The 14,869-nt window shown below is 47.5% G+C and overlaps 1 protein-coding gene across 6 annotated transcripts in view; it reads right to left on the bottom strand.

Annotated features, from left to right (window-relative positions):
* The window catches only part of LOC140741219 (activin receptor type-1B-like), a 72,263-nt gene that overhangs the window by 8,699 nt on the left and 48,695 nt on the right, over positions 1-14,869 (bottom strand). For 5 of the 6 annotated variants that reach the window (XR_012102034.1, XR_012102033.1, XR_012102032.1 and 2 more), the window contains exons 2-8: positions 14,562-14,792; positions 11,249-11,494; positions 8,762-8,992; positions 7,249-7,416; positions 3,735-3,891; positions 1,614-1,738; positions 178-308 (exon numbers count right to left, since the gene is read on the bottom strand). Coding sequence is in view for 2 of the 6 variants with exons in the window: in XM_073071167.1 (XP_072927268.1) it covers positions 178-308; positions 1,614-1,738; positions 3,735-3,891; positions 7,249-7,416; positions 8,762-8,992; positions 11,249-11,494; positions 14,562-14,792 (1,289 nt within the window). In the remaining 4 variants the exon portion in view is untranslated. The remainder of the gene's footprint in view (positions 1-177; positions 309-1,613; positions 1,739-3,734; positions 3,892-7,248; positions 7,417-8,761; positions 8,993-11,248; positions 11,495-14,561; positions 14,793-14,869) is intronic. The other variant, XM_073071168.1, reaches the window with a different exon arrangement.

Genomic DNA, 14,869 nt, shown 5'->3' with positions numbered 1-14,869 from the left:
ATATTATTAAGGGCTGTTCTCAGGAATGGAACAGGGCTCCTTGTTGTCAGATGCCTCGGCTGCCAAAATGGCCTCTTGGGTTACATTAATGAACAGCTACATATGCCTTTCCGAGAACTAAGGTCCTTAGGATTCCAAGGACTTCCCAGAGAATGGAATCCTTCCTGGCATGCTTACCTCACCGCTGTGCCAAATGTTAGGGATGCTTGGCCTTCGGTTCTGTTCACAGACAACCTTCCTCATTTCCTCAATGGAGGGGTCAGAGGGCACAAGGTCAAAGTACGGCAGCTGGTAATCCTCGTGGGCCCCTGGATTTAAAAAGTTAACTCAATAAGGCAAAAGCTGTAGATTCTAGAATCCAATGCTGATTCCCAACCCTGGCTGTGTAGCAGTTAGTGCAATCGATTTACAGCACCAACTGTAAGATTGGGGTTTGATTCTGGCTGCTGTCTGTAAGGATTTTGTACGCTCTCCCTATGACAGTGTATGTTTCTTTCAGGTGCTTCAGTTCCCCCCCCACCACCGCAGTGGTGGGTACGGTGATGTACGGTTAGGGTTGGTGAGTTGTGGGCATATTATGTTGGTGCCAAAAGTTTGGTGACACTTGCCCAGTAAAATCCTCACTGACTTGATTTGATGCAATTAATGCATTTCAATGTACGCTTCGACACACACATGACAAATAAAGCTTTGAAAGAGACTGTGCATTCACCCTATTTATGCCCCTTGTGATGTTATACACCTCTGCAAGGTCACTTTCAGTCCTTGCCTGCCCAGCCTCTCCCGGCCTGGCAATATCCTCATAATTCCTCTCTGCACTCTTTCCAGCTTAAATGATGCCCTCCCTAGAACAAGGTGAAACTAAAGACCATTTCTCCCCTAGTCTTTGGTTGATCAACTTGGACCAACATTTGGTCTTTGAACAACTGCCCAAATCTCATCTTCAGTTCCTCGAGGGCAAAGGGTTCCTAACCTTTATTCCATGGACCAATACCATTAAACAAGGCACCCGTGGACCCCAGGTTGGGAATCCCTGCTCTAGGGTCAAGGCCAACCCTGAAGGTTGCCAACGTTAATGCCAAGTATTAGGGGTGAGCTTCAAGGTCAACAGCACCATCCCTATCCTCCCCATTGCGAGGCAAGGACCCGACCGGAACACCACAAGGGATACCTGTAATGAAACGGGATAATTGCAGTCACAGCCACGGACCCAGATTTGAGTCAAAACGTAATTTGGGACAGCGTCGATGCAACACCAGAACCTGGCTTTCTGAAAAATAGGCACCTCTTGTCAAACGCTTTGGCAGTTTGGGTTGAATAGTATAAAACAAAAAGGCAGGAAGCTTGAAAGTCTAGATAGAGACCAGATATAATCTGACTGAACGGCCGAACAGTTTGAAGGGGCCGAACGAGCTTAAATGTGGAGTAAACTTTGACCACTGATTTCTGCTGCACAGATCTAACAATGGAGTACTGCGGCCTTGAGTTCTGTGTACTAAACTCCTGGTGCCGACGGGCTGGCAAGCGGGCCTAAAATCTCCCAAACCAGAAGATGAGGAGGGGGGGCTTGGGACTGGAGAGAAGGGCGGGGGCGGCAGTTTGCAGTGAAGTACCTCCAGCAGAGCACCTCCGGGCGATCTCCCAATACACCAGCCCCAGGGCGTAAATGTCAGCACATTTGAAGGAATCAAAATGTTGCATATTGATTGTCTCATCCAGTACTTCAGGAGCCATGTACCTTCAAAAGAGAGAACACAGGCAAGTGGTTAATTGAAAGGCAGAATCACAAAACAAAGACAATAGGAAACACACTCAAAACGCTGGAGGAACTCAGCAGGTCAGGCAGCATCTGTGGAGGAAAATGAACAGGCAACATTTCAGGCCAGGACCCTTCATCAGGACTGGAAAGAGAACAGAAGCCTCCAGCATTTTGTGTGCACTGCTCCTGATTTTTCAGCATCCGTGTCTCCTTAAAGACGAGAAGGCAGTGCATCTGCCTGCTCAACCTCACCCTCCTGAGACCCAGGTTTGATCCCGACCTCAGGTGCTGTCTGTGTGGAGTCTGCATATTCACCATGACTGTGCGAGGTTACCCTGCCCCTGGGTGCTCTCGTTTCCTCCTACATCCCAAACACATCGGGGTGGGTTAAATTGGCCACTGCAGATCGACCCCAATGGCAAAGAGGGAATCAAAAGGGGAGGCTGATGGACATGAGAGAGGGGGGAGGTTTAGGGAAAGGAAGAGAGGGAAATGGGACCGATATGATCGGACCATTTGGGCTGAAAGGTCTTCTTCTGTGCTGTTAGCAGCTAGCATGGATAGATAGAAACACAGAAAACCTACAGCACAATACAGGCCCTTTGGCCCACAATGCTGTGCCAAACATGTCCCTATCTTAGAAATTACCTAGGGATGCCCATAGCCCTCTATTTTTCTGAGCTCCATATACTGGTCCAGGAGTCTCTTAAAATACCCTATCGTATCCGCCTCCACCACCATTGCCGTTAGTCCATTCCACGCACTCACCACTGAGTAAAAAAACTTCCCCCTGACATCTCCTCTGTACCTACTCCCCAGTACCTTAAACCTGTGTCCTCTTGTGGCAACCATTTCAGTCCTGGGAAAAAGCCTCTGGCTATCCACACAATCAATGTCCCTCATCATAAATTTGGCCCATTCCATCAGATGGGCCAAATTGAATGTTCTCTGTTGCAGTATGCAAAAAACACTGCTAAATATTCTGACTGGAAAAAGGTCGGTCCAGAATTCTCCACAATAGCCAACTGTTAACTGCTTCTAGTTGTGGACTCTCCCTCAAAAGCAAGATCATTGTCTCTACATCTCCCTTGTTCACACCGTTTCATTATTTAAAGGCCTCATTCAGACTTGGTCCTCCATTTTTCTTTTTCACAGAGATGTGGAAAAGGGCTGCACCTATTCCAAAGAAATTCAGCTAGAATAAACTCCCACACCCAAAAGTCAGGATAGAATCATCTGACAAGGCTGAACTCACTCAGAAGCCATTGCAGACAAGTACATTAGTAACTGCCATGCCTTTATACAGGGTCCAACCAAGCAAACTTCATCTCGGGAATTTACGATGTGACAGGACTTCTCTTTTGCCATCTGCTGACTGTTCACAGACAAAAGGCATTGGAAGTCGAGTGATAAGGATTTTACCATCCCCTTCCCACAAAGATTATAGAGGACAATATAATAACATTAGCATTTTAGCAACACTAACAAGTGCGGCATAAAACCATCTGCATTGCGATTTTGTTCAACTCTTGACAAAAACTGTTGTTTCCTTGGCAGTTTGTGTTTAATTAGAGTCTCAGAGAAACAAGCCCTTCCGCCCATTATGCTGAACTATTATTCTGCCTAGTCCCATCAACGTGCACCTGAACTACAGCCCTCCATAGCCCTCTTATCTATGAACTAACTTTAAATTCCACTGGCAGCTCGCTCCACACTCTCACCACTCTGAGTCTGGGTATTTTGTGCTCACATAAATTCTACAAGAGCAGATGTTCTGCGATCACATCTTTCAGTAGGGATTTGCGAATTCAGTGAGGAGGAATTTCTGCCACCCGAACTACCACAATGTGGGCTTTACTGCCCACCAAGCTGGCACACAAAAAAAATCCCCCCCCCCCCCCCCATTTAACTCAAGTACTGAAACTTTTTATGGTGAACAGAGAGGAGGAAGTGAAAACGATAGGGAATTGGTTACCGTTTTGTGCCCACTCGCTGATTGGGGGCAATGTCGATGGTGTCGGTCAGCGAGTCATGCCTGACAGCCAGGCCCAGGTCTGCTATCGCGCACATGCCGTTCTTCTTCACCAGGATGTTTTTGGACTTCAGGTCACGATGGGCAATCCCCGGTTTGCCTGCAAAGACAAAGCTAGCTCTGAAATGGAAGTGCATGCAAAAACTAAAATCCACACGTTTACTATGCAAGATGGGGGGGGGGTGGGGGGAGATAGGAATGGAGGGTAGGAGTATTTGTCACCCCACACACTCCACCCCCATCTCTGGACCACTCTGTCTCTCCACCTAAACAGATTGTTTGGTTATCACTACATCATTTGTGCGGGCTTGCAGTGCACAAAGTGGCAGCCCTGTGCCCAATGTGCCGATACTTCAAGAAAGAAATTTTGTTGGCTCTGAAGCGTGGCATAGCACAGAACATCTGTGCTGAATGGCTTGTGATTACACATGTCCCACACAGATGCCCTACACTGCACAAGCAGAAGCCTTACCCCAGTGATCTTCGTATCCTGACCCTCACCACTCCCCCCATCACCTCTGGACTTCTAGTCCAACCTCAAGAGTCCATCTTTGCATTTTGCATCCATTGGAGCTCGGTCCACGTGATCTGTTCTGAGCTTACCGCCTTCCTCCAAGGATTGGCCCTGCGTTTCCATCAGTCTACCACTGGCCACCCTGCCGATGACAAAACATTTGCCAGAATGTGGCAGTATCCAATTCTGTCCATGAAAGGTACCAGGAAGTTCTCTTGCACTCCGTGATGTTGTTTACTGTAAATGGGTAGTTGATGGCTGGCTTGAACTGAGTACTTGATGGTTGTGACCTTGTTATAACAATGCCATAAACACAGGAGATTCTGCAGATGCTGGAAATCCAGAGCAACACACAAAATGCGGAGGAACTCAGGTCAGGCAGCGTCTATGGAGCAAAATCAATAGTTGCCATTTTGGGCCAAGACCCTTCATCAGGACTGGACAGGAAGGGGGAAGAAGCCAGAATAAGAAGGAAGGAGTACAAGCTGGCTGGTGATGGGTGAAAACAGGTAGGGTGGGGGGAGAGGAATGAAGTGAGAAGCTGGGAGGAGATAAAGCACTGAAGGAGAAGGAATCTGACAGGAGAGGAGAGTGGACCATGGGAGAAAGGGAAGGAAGAGAGGCACCAGAATGGAGAATTGCAAAAGAGAGAAATGGATGGCGGGAAGAAATTACTAGCAGTTAGAGAAATCGATGTTCATACCATTAGGTTGGAAGCTACCCAACGGAATATGAGGTGTTGCTCCTCCAACTCGAGAGTGGCCACATTGTGGCAGTAGAGAAGGCCACAGACTGACACGTCAGAATGAGAATAGGAAGTAGAATTAAAATAAGTGGCCACTGGGAAGGCCCATCTTTTGTAGCAGATGGAACAAAGGCGCTTAACAATGACAATACCATTGAGTGCAAAGGTCAGGTGACTTGATGTTTGGTTAGAGGTGCAATGTTACAAGCCACATATCAGCCAGTGCCTGAACATCATCTGGATCTTGCAGGACTCCATCCTGTTCAGTTCCTTTCACAGCGAGATCCAGATGAGCAGCACCTCATATTGCTCATTTACTGAGCTGTGAAAGGAACTGAACAGGATGGAATCATCACTTTTGAGCCCACGATGGAAGGAAGGTCACTGATGATGATGGTTGGGCCCCATGATTCTAGTCTTAGCACGAATTAGTTGCGGAGGTGCAAAACAGTCGTCCCTCAAGTTTTGCTGTGAAGTTCCTTCTGCCTGTATACCGCAGATCACGAGAGAAAATACTTCCATCCTGTTGCAAAAGCTGGTTACAAGCCTATTGCCACAGCCACTGTTCACCTCTCCAGCTTTGATTCCAGAACCACAGCCAGTGGTACCATGGCAACCAAAGAATTAGTATTTCTATAGCACCTTTCAAATGAGTAAAAGATCCCAGAGTGCTTCACAGTAGTATTCAATAAAATTTGACACACAGCCACACAAGAAAACCCAGGAACCAGCAGGTGATATTAGGTTCAAGTCAAATAGGAAGGTTTGAAAAAATCTCAGAAAGACTGGGAGATCAAGGAATGGAATTCCTGAGCTCACAGCTTTGGCTGCCAATAATGGACAACAGCAGTATCTTTAAAAGTATTGATGTAGCTGAATTGGTTTATTATGTATCAAGGTGCAGTGATAAGCTGGTTTTGCATACTGCTCATACAGATCAAATCATTAAACTGCATTGAAATAGAACAAGATAAAACAATAACAATGCAGAATAAGGTGTAGCAGCTTCAGAGAAAGTGCACTTTACATCTTTGGAATGTGGGAAGAAACAAGAGGACCCGGGTGGAACCCTACGCAGCCACGGGGAGAACATAGAAACGTCTTACAGTGTGTGGCAGGAAATGAACCACAACCTTACAGCTGGCTGCTCCAAACCACTAAGCTACCGTGCCACCCTCCCCCCCAACACCCATCTCTTACCCCTCTTTACCTACTACCCACCGTCTCCCAACTCCATCCCTCCCTCCTCCGGCCCCATCACCTCCCTCCTCACTTGTCGCCCACCAGCTCCTCCCTCTCATCTCTATATACTGCCTATCTCCCCTCTTCGCTCTCAGCCCTAATGCAGTCTCTCAACCAACCCACCTGAATCCATGTTCCCTCCAGTTGTCTGTTTTCCAGTCTGGATTCCATCATCTGCAGTCTCTCCTGTCTCCACTCTCAGTCCCCTGTTCCACCATTCTCCCTGTATCCCTTAACCCTTCCAGCCCCCGAGAACAAGAGACAGCGGTTAGTGTACCACCAGCTGTAAGATCAGGGTTTAATCCCCCGCTGTCTATAAGGAGTTTATACATTCTCCCCTTGACCACTTGGGTTTCCTCCCATCTTCCAAAGACATACGTGTTAGAGTTAGTGAGTTGTGGGCATGCTACGTTGGTGCCAGAAGAGTGGCAAAACTTGCGGGCTGCCCCCAGCGCAATCCCTGCTGCTTTAATTTGATGCAAATGATGCATTTCACTGTACCTTTTTATGTACATGTTATAAATAAAACTGACTCCTGAATAATAGTTTCTGCAATCCAACTGATTTCTGTGGTGGAGAATTGCACTGGTTCACCACACTCCAGGGGAATAAATATTTGAAACTGACTTACCCCTTTTCCTTCCCCTGCGGCCTGACCCTGTTCTTCACCTGCACCCTCACCACCACCAGGAACATCCTTCCAATATCTAATTTGTCCAATCCCATTAGAATTGTGTTGGTTTCTACGGGATCACAATATTGTTCTGAATATTCTCCTCCGAAGCAGGCTGGAATGTTTCTGCTGCACCCTTAGCTTAATGGCACATTCACACGGTCACACCCATCCCAAAGTTTTGGCTCAACACTAATAAAACAGTATCAGATTGAAGTACGCAGACTTGTGGAACTGATTCACAGAGGTAGAATCATCGTTAAAAAGCACACCACGCCCTTACCCTGAGTGCCCACGATTTCCATGTGCAGGTGAGCCAATCCGCTGACCGCAGAGAGTGCCAGCTTGATGAGCCCTTCCACAGTGACCGTATACTTGTTCAGATAATCAAAGAGAGAGCCATGCTCGTGATAGTCCGACACAAGCCACAACTGTGTCCACGTACCATTATCTGTGGGATGGAAAAGGTTAAATTGAAAGCAGCACAACAAGAAATAAAAAAGCGACACACCAGCATGGAGAGAACACCAGTTGCCTCGCTTCCAAGATGGAGCGAGTGCTGTGCCACAGGGAACAGGCTCTCAACTTTCTACCATTTATATCAAAGACACTGACGGAGGCACTAAAAGTTACAGCTTCCGAACGTGCTCATGCCACAAACGCGGATACAACTCGGCAGTTTTTCTGATTGGTCTACTATTGGGAGTCATGTCTACAGCTGCCCGGGTCTCCAACTCTGGATTTCCGGCTCGATATCGGTGCTTTCCTCCTCCTTCCCCATTACCAAGTCTTTAAACCAACAAGCCCCTTACCTGTCCTAACAGCTACACTGCTTGGAGTCAAGTTGTGTTAGGGAATACTGCAATGAGATATCTCAGGATATAATTTACATTAAAGGCTATTGAGAAAGGCAAAGAACAACCATTGAAGTGTACAATGTCCTGTGTATGTTACTAAAAAGGGCTTCTTTGGTTTGTTACGAGTAGGAATGCTTCTTTGTCTGTTAAAAGTTTCTCTTGCCGTTGTTTCACTTTAGAATGGCTGATATGGTAATTGTATTCATTTGTTAATCAATGCAGAATGTTATTGTGTTTTGTGAGGCTGGGACCTTGGGGGAGGGGTTGCGCGGGCTTGGGGAGTCCGGAGGGAGACGCCGAGGAAGGAGGACGTGCGCTCGGGAGACCACCGGGGAGTCCGAAGTGGGAGTTTCGGGAGGACGACCACCTAGGAGTCGAATGGTTCGCTGGATGAGCTCCACCGATGTGCACTAAACTGACTGAACTTTGATAAGTTGGCGCCTTTTGTTTTTTTTTCTTGTATATATATATATTGTACTGCCTAATACTCTTTTAATTTTAGTAAACTCTTTAAAGTGTATTTCATAATGGTATTTGTTGTGAGTTTGATACTGCCGGCGGGGGCGCGAGGCATAAACTCGATTCTCACAGCATCTGCGTGAACGGGAGGCGGGGTTGGTGTGTGGCTGGATTTCTTTTTCCCCTAGACATATACCAGCCTGTTGGGTAAGTGTTACAGAAGCAAACACTCTGCCATTTTAAAATCCATGGGGAAAACATAAGACTGTTTAACTGAAATACCATCCCACACACCAGTGAAACTCACAGCCTTCTTTCTACACCACTCAATCCATTTTGTCTATGACCCTGCATTACACAAGGATCTGAACCGAGTGTTGTGGGAGCACAGTCCTAGTCATTAGCGTGCGCGTGCGCACACACACACACAAACCAAACTATTGGCCAACACAAAGTAAATGGGAAAATAAGCCACCATACCTTTATTGTCTGCTGCAATGAAGCCCAGAATGTTCTCGTGACGCAACATGACCGTCTGGTAGATCTCAGCTTCCCGGAACCAGGAGCGCTCTTCCCGGGAGGAGAATATCTTGACAGCCACATCGCCACCTCTCCATTTCCCACGCCACACTTCCCCAAAGCGCCCTTTGCCAATTATTTCCTGAAGGACTATGGTCCTCGCAATGGTACGCTGCACAAACAAAGGCAAGCCTGCAGGGAGAACGAACAGTAGACATCGTCAACAATCAACGTACACTTACACGTCAACGTACACATGGACACAAGCAAATCACCTGAGAGTTATGGACTCTGCCCAATACATCACGGGCTCAAGCCTTCACACCCCCCCCCCCCTTTTCCCCGCCATCAGGAGCACCTACAGGTGCTGCCACCTCAGGAAGGCGACACCCAAAGATCCCCATCATCTGGGCGATGCCATCGGGCAGCAGGTGCAGAAGTCTGAAGTCCCACACTGGCAGATTCAAGACAGTTACCTTCCTTCAGCCATTCTGTTCTTGAACCAACCAGCACAACCATAATCACTGAATCAGTTTGGCAACACTTCAATCACTTTGCCTTTTTTGCTCCAATTAATTCCTTCTTGTAAAAATTATGTATAATCTTTTCTTGTGACTGCTGCTTATCTGGTACCATGTGGTTGTGGTGCTGCTGCACAAGTTCTTCCATTGTACCTGTGCACACATGCACTTGTGCATACGAGAATAACCTCGACAACAGTGACATCACCCCATGGGCAAATAGCCAACCGCATTCACCATCTGCTTCTTCATGCAAAAGACTGGGCTACTGCAAGGGCAATGACAAGTGTCAGCAGTGGCAGGAGAGACTGGGATCTGGAAACATTGTGGGGGTTAAAAGGGAGAAGGGAAGAGTGGAGACCTGGCACCGATGGAAGCCGTGTGACAGAGGCACCTTTCATAACTGGGATAGATCTGATCACACAGCAGTGGGGGACGCCTCAAACCCACGGGACCCACCTACCGACCGCCCGCTCCACCATTTGATCACAGCTGATATATTATCCCTCTCAACCCCATTCTCCCTGTAACCGTTGACTGTTTTTTTAAGAAAAGGGTGTTTCAAGCACAAAGTCAAAATACAATCAAAGTACATGTCATCACATACTACCTCCAGATTCATTTTCTTGCAGGCATTCACAGAAAAATAAAATACAATAGAATTTATGAAAAACCTCTTCATAAATAAAGACCGGCAAACAAAAGACGACAAATCGTGCAAATAAAAATGATGATACTGAGAACAAATCCTTGAAAGGATGTGGAACCAGTTCAGAGTTCTGGTGAGTGAAGTTATCCACGTTGGTTCAGGAGCCTGATGGCTGTGGGATAATAACTGTTCCTGAACCTGGTGGTGTGAGACCCAAGGCTCCTGCACCTTCTTCCCGATGGCAGCAGTGAGAAGAGAGCCTGGCCTGGATGGTGGGGGTCCTTGACAATGGATGCTGCTTTCTTGTGGCAGTGCTCCTTGTAAATGTGCTCAGGTGGTGAGAAGGGCTTTGCCTGTGATGGACTGGGCCATATCCACCACTTTCTGTAGGCTTTTCCATTCCTGGGCATTGGTGTTTCCACACCAGGCCGTGATGCGACCAGTCAGGATACTCTCCACCATACATCTATAGAAGGATGATGTAATAGAACATCAAAATCCTATTACAGTCAATAAAATACTTGGGGTATGGTCACTGCTGTAACATAGGAGACGGAGCAGCCAATTCACAGGTAGCAAGATCTCACAATAGGAATGTGATAATGGCCACATCATCTTTGGTGATACTGAGGGACTAGTACTGGCCAGGATACCAGAGAGAAAGTCAGTCTGTGTCATGGCATCTGTCACCATGATGGGACTTCATTTTAACACCTTACTTAAGAAACATTACCTCTGTTAGGGCAGCCCCACCCCCCCAGTAGTTCTAGTGAGACGTTCACTACACTGGTGCAGAGGGGCAAGTAATGGGGTGAATAGGATCAGCACAAACAACCTTTCCTTTCTACATCTCAAACTAACTGGGTGGTAAAATTCATAGTCACAGTGAGCTTGGTGGCTGGGTGGGGAATTGGTTGACAAAAGCAGCGGGGTGGGACCAGTGGATGAACAAGACAACTAGTAAACCTGGGTGTTTAAATTTTAAATTACTATTAAATGTGCAACGTTACATGCTTGCCAGAGACAGTTCAGAGAAGGTTTACTCGACTTGATCCCTGGGCAGAGGTTGTTAAGAGGAAAGTTTGGACAGGCAAGTTTGTATCAGAGTTCCATCAGCAGATTGTGTGTTGCTCTGGATTCCAGCATCTTCAGTCTCTGCTGTCTCGCTAGAGAAATCAGTAGCTGGGTAGGTAAACTATTTATTGACTATTCTGGAACGGGAACCTGTAGCAGGAATTAAGAGACCAATACAGCCCACCCCCACCTGGCCCTCCTTACCAGATCCAGATCCAGAGGTAGTCATATCAAACATGAGGTCCTTCAGTGACTTTCCCTCGGAGATGTACATGTGGTCGCAGGAAGGCTCCTCCATGTCCAGCTGGTTGCGGTCATGGTAGGCTCGCTGGTGGTGGTAATGGCACAGGAATACAGCCACCATCAGCACCACGCACAAAAGGAACACTGGGCCAGCTATCACAGCTGCCAGTTCCACTGGGCCCCAGCCATCTAAATCAATCTTCTGACCTGGCGGAGAAAAGAAGGAAATCTGTTAGTGGAATACAACATTTCCATACGAAAAGAAAACACTCTTGGGTTTGCAACTGGCCATCTTCCTCTCCAACTTTGGCCACGGCAAGTTCAAGATCAAAAATAACCCAATTTCACCATTTCAACATTCAACTCTTAAAACGTGCAAAGCCAAGCTCTCGCACTGTCAGCCCTCCTACACTCACACTGAAAAGTGGCTCCCGCTAACTCTGAAGAGCACCACAAGAATGACGAGGTTGGACTGGAGGACTCCAGGTAAAGCAGGTTTCTGCATCTACTGGAATACAAAGAAGGTATGGCTTGTTTATCTACTGTCCCAAGTTCCAACCAACAAAATATCTCTTTCAGCCAAGTAGCAATATGGAAAGTTAACTTGCCAACTTTCCTTCCTGAACATGGCCCTATACCAGTGGATAGTGTGGTAAGGGTGGCCCACGGCATGCTTGCCTTCACTGGTCAGGGCACTGAATACAAGAGTAAGGAAGTCACATAGCAGCTGTATGAAACTTTGGTCAGTATTGTGTGCAGTTCCGGTCACCCAACTACAGGAAGGACATGTAAACCATGGAGGGGGTGCCGAAGAGATTCACTGAGATGCTGCCTGTATTAGAGGGCATAGCTACAAGGTGAGTTTGGAGAAACTTGAGATGCTTTTCCCTGAATTATCAGAATCTGAAGGGAGACCAGATCACTTAGGAAACTCAGGGGTAGACTGTCAGAATCTTTTTCCTAGGGTAGAAATGTCAAATACTAGAGGACAGGCATTTAAGACGAAAGGGAAACCCCTTTTTCTTTACGCACAGAGTGGTGGGTGCCCGGGGTGGTGGTGGACGCAGATGTGATAATGATGTTTAAGAGACTTTTTGCTTGGCACATGGATATGCAGGGAATGATGGATATGGATCATGTGCAGGAAGAAAGAGACTTAACTTTAATTTGGCATCACATTCAGCACAGACACCATGGGCCAAAAGGGCCTGTGTTCCAAATGTGCTCAAGTAACTAGGAAAAATGAGATTTGAAATAAAAAAAAATCAGACAGCTCTCCATTGAAAAGAGGTCAGGCTTGGCTGTGAAGCAATTAAAGTCAAATAGCCCGCTGACGCATTTGTTCCACATCAAGGCAGTCAGCAGAGGGTGGGGGAAACGAGGTGGACTTCAGCAGACAAGAAGTGTCCCGGAGCTGCAATAGATGCCTGCTGGGGCTTCTTAGTGAGCTACAGGAGTGCCTCATTCACAGGGAGTGGCTCCACAGAGGAGACAGAAAGGCGTGCACACAGCACCCTCAGGCTGAAAGTGGACAAGCTCGGCACTCTGGAGGATGACACGTGGTGGGGGGCGGGGGGGCTGTGATTGCTAAACACAGCAGCAGCACGGGTTTAGTGTTCGTTCAATGTAGGCAGCCTGCTGGCTGCGTGCTCCCAGCAGGACAAAGAAAAAAGCTTCGATGAGGAATAGCAGACACAAAGGAACAGCACACAGTGTTTTGCACTCTTTAAATTCATCTGCTCCTATCCCACTCTCCTGATGCCAGTCAATTCACGGACAGCGATAGGGAGCTGACAGGGAACTTTATGCTGAGACCACTGACAGGCCCCAGATCCAGGGGAAGGTGGTGGGGGGGAGAGAGGAATTCAGGTTTAAACCTCCAACACAATGCACAAAGACAGAGGGCAACATGGTAGTACCATAGCTAGCATGACACTATCACAGCGCTGGCCACTCAGGTTCAATTCACGAAGCCTGTACGTTCTTCCTCTGAACACGTGGCTTTCCTCCAGGTGCTCCGGTTTCCTCCCACATTCCAAAGACGTATGGGTTAGTAGGTTAATTAGTCACATTGATGTAATTGGGCGGCACGAGCTCACTTAGCCAGAAGGGTCTGTTACCGTACTCTCTCTCTCTCTCTGCAAATAAAATAGGCGAGCAGCTGGGGCAAACAACCACTCCAACCAGGGAGCCAGTCTTACCCAGCTGTGGTTGACCCACCAATTACACTTATTTTCAACCTGCAACCCCTCACCCCCTCAAAGCAGCCAGAGAAATGACGGACTAGATTGAGAATCTCTACTGAGATGGTCCAATGGCCTCGATCACTCGTTGCCTGATTGGTCCATGTCAGAACAGCTTAACCAGTCAACATCAAACCAGAAAGTTAATGCAAATGTGAGATAAACTTAAACCAGGTCCATAACAGCAGTCCTCTCAAAGGTCCAACTGAACCAACCAAACTTGGTCAATGACCTGAGAAAAATCTCTTCAACCTGCCTGCTTTTAAGGACCTTGGAGAGAGAACAAGCATCATATTTTACGTCAGGTCTAGAGACTGAATCATTACAGTTTCAGCCTGCTTGCTTCAGAGGGGAGAAATAAAAAGTTCCATCCCTTCACACCAATGCAGATGGCTACTCTTAAAATACAGGGCAGGGATAAGAAGTGAGGGTGCCTTTATTTAGCGCCTTACGTCTCTGGGGATTCCCAGAGTGCTTTGTGCTTTGTAGCGCATTTGCTGTTATTGTGCGAAGCTCAGCAGCCATTTTGCGCACACCATGTTCACAGCAGAGAGGTGACCGAGGCTCCCATTCACTCTACTTGGCAACTTTAACGCAGAGATCCAGTTTGTTTGGGGCACAAAGTGAGATGGAGCACTGGCAGCACATTAAACCTGTCACCTCATAGGTCGGGCCAAAGGAAATCTCTGATTGGTCCTGATGTCTGGAGAACGAGGCAGGTCCAGCCAACCAAGATTCTCCTTGAGGGCACTCAAACATCAACCTGGCAGACTGCCATGACAAATGCCCTCAGGAACTGATGACATTCACACCCCTTTCCATATCCTCCACCCAGCCACCCCAACACAACATCTTTTGGCCTCTGAGGTTAATGTAACTAGATTAGCATGGAGAAAGAGGTGTTGCCAGTGCAGGGGCCCTAGTGTAAGCCAGATTTCACTGCAGACCAAACCTGAGGAGTGGGAAAAGGGTGAGGGGGCAGGGGCAGATCAGGCTGGGGATTAATGAGCAGTAGCCACCCTGGTACTCACCTTCTGGAGGAGGTATCTCCCGGTTGTTGCAGAAGTCCTTGAAACAGCAGATGGTGGTCACATACTCTTTGTCGCTCCGGCAGTAGATGGGTGCGACCAAGTCTTGTTGGGACACACACAGTCTGATCTCATGCTCAACACCCCCAATTCTGGAGCGGGAAGCCAGGCAGGCCCCATCTGTCTCACAAGTTTGGTTTTCCTTCACACAATTCTTACAAAAGCACTTCAACGCTTAAAAGAAGAAAAAAGAAGCTTTTAGACTTGTCCTGGGTGAATTACAGAGCCACAGAGTTGTACAACATAGAAAC

This window comes from Hemitrygon akajei, chromosome 18 (genome assembly GCF_048418815.1).
Source record: "Hemitrygon akajei chromosome 18, sHemAka1.3, whole genome shotgun sequence".
Taxonomy (NCBI): Eukaryota; Metazoa; Chordata; class Chondrichthyes; order Myliobatiformes; family Dasyatidae; genus Hemitrygon; species Hemitrygon akajei.
This window is presented reverse-complemented; position numbering and strand designations above follow the sequence as displayed.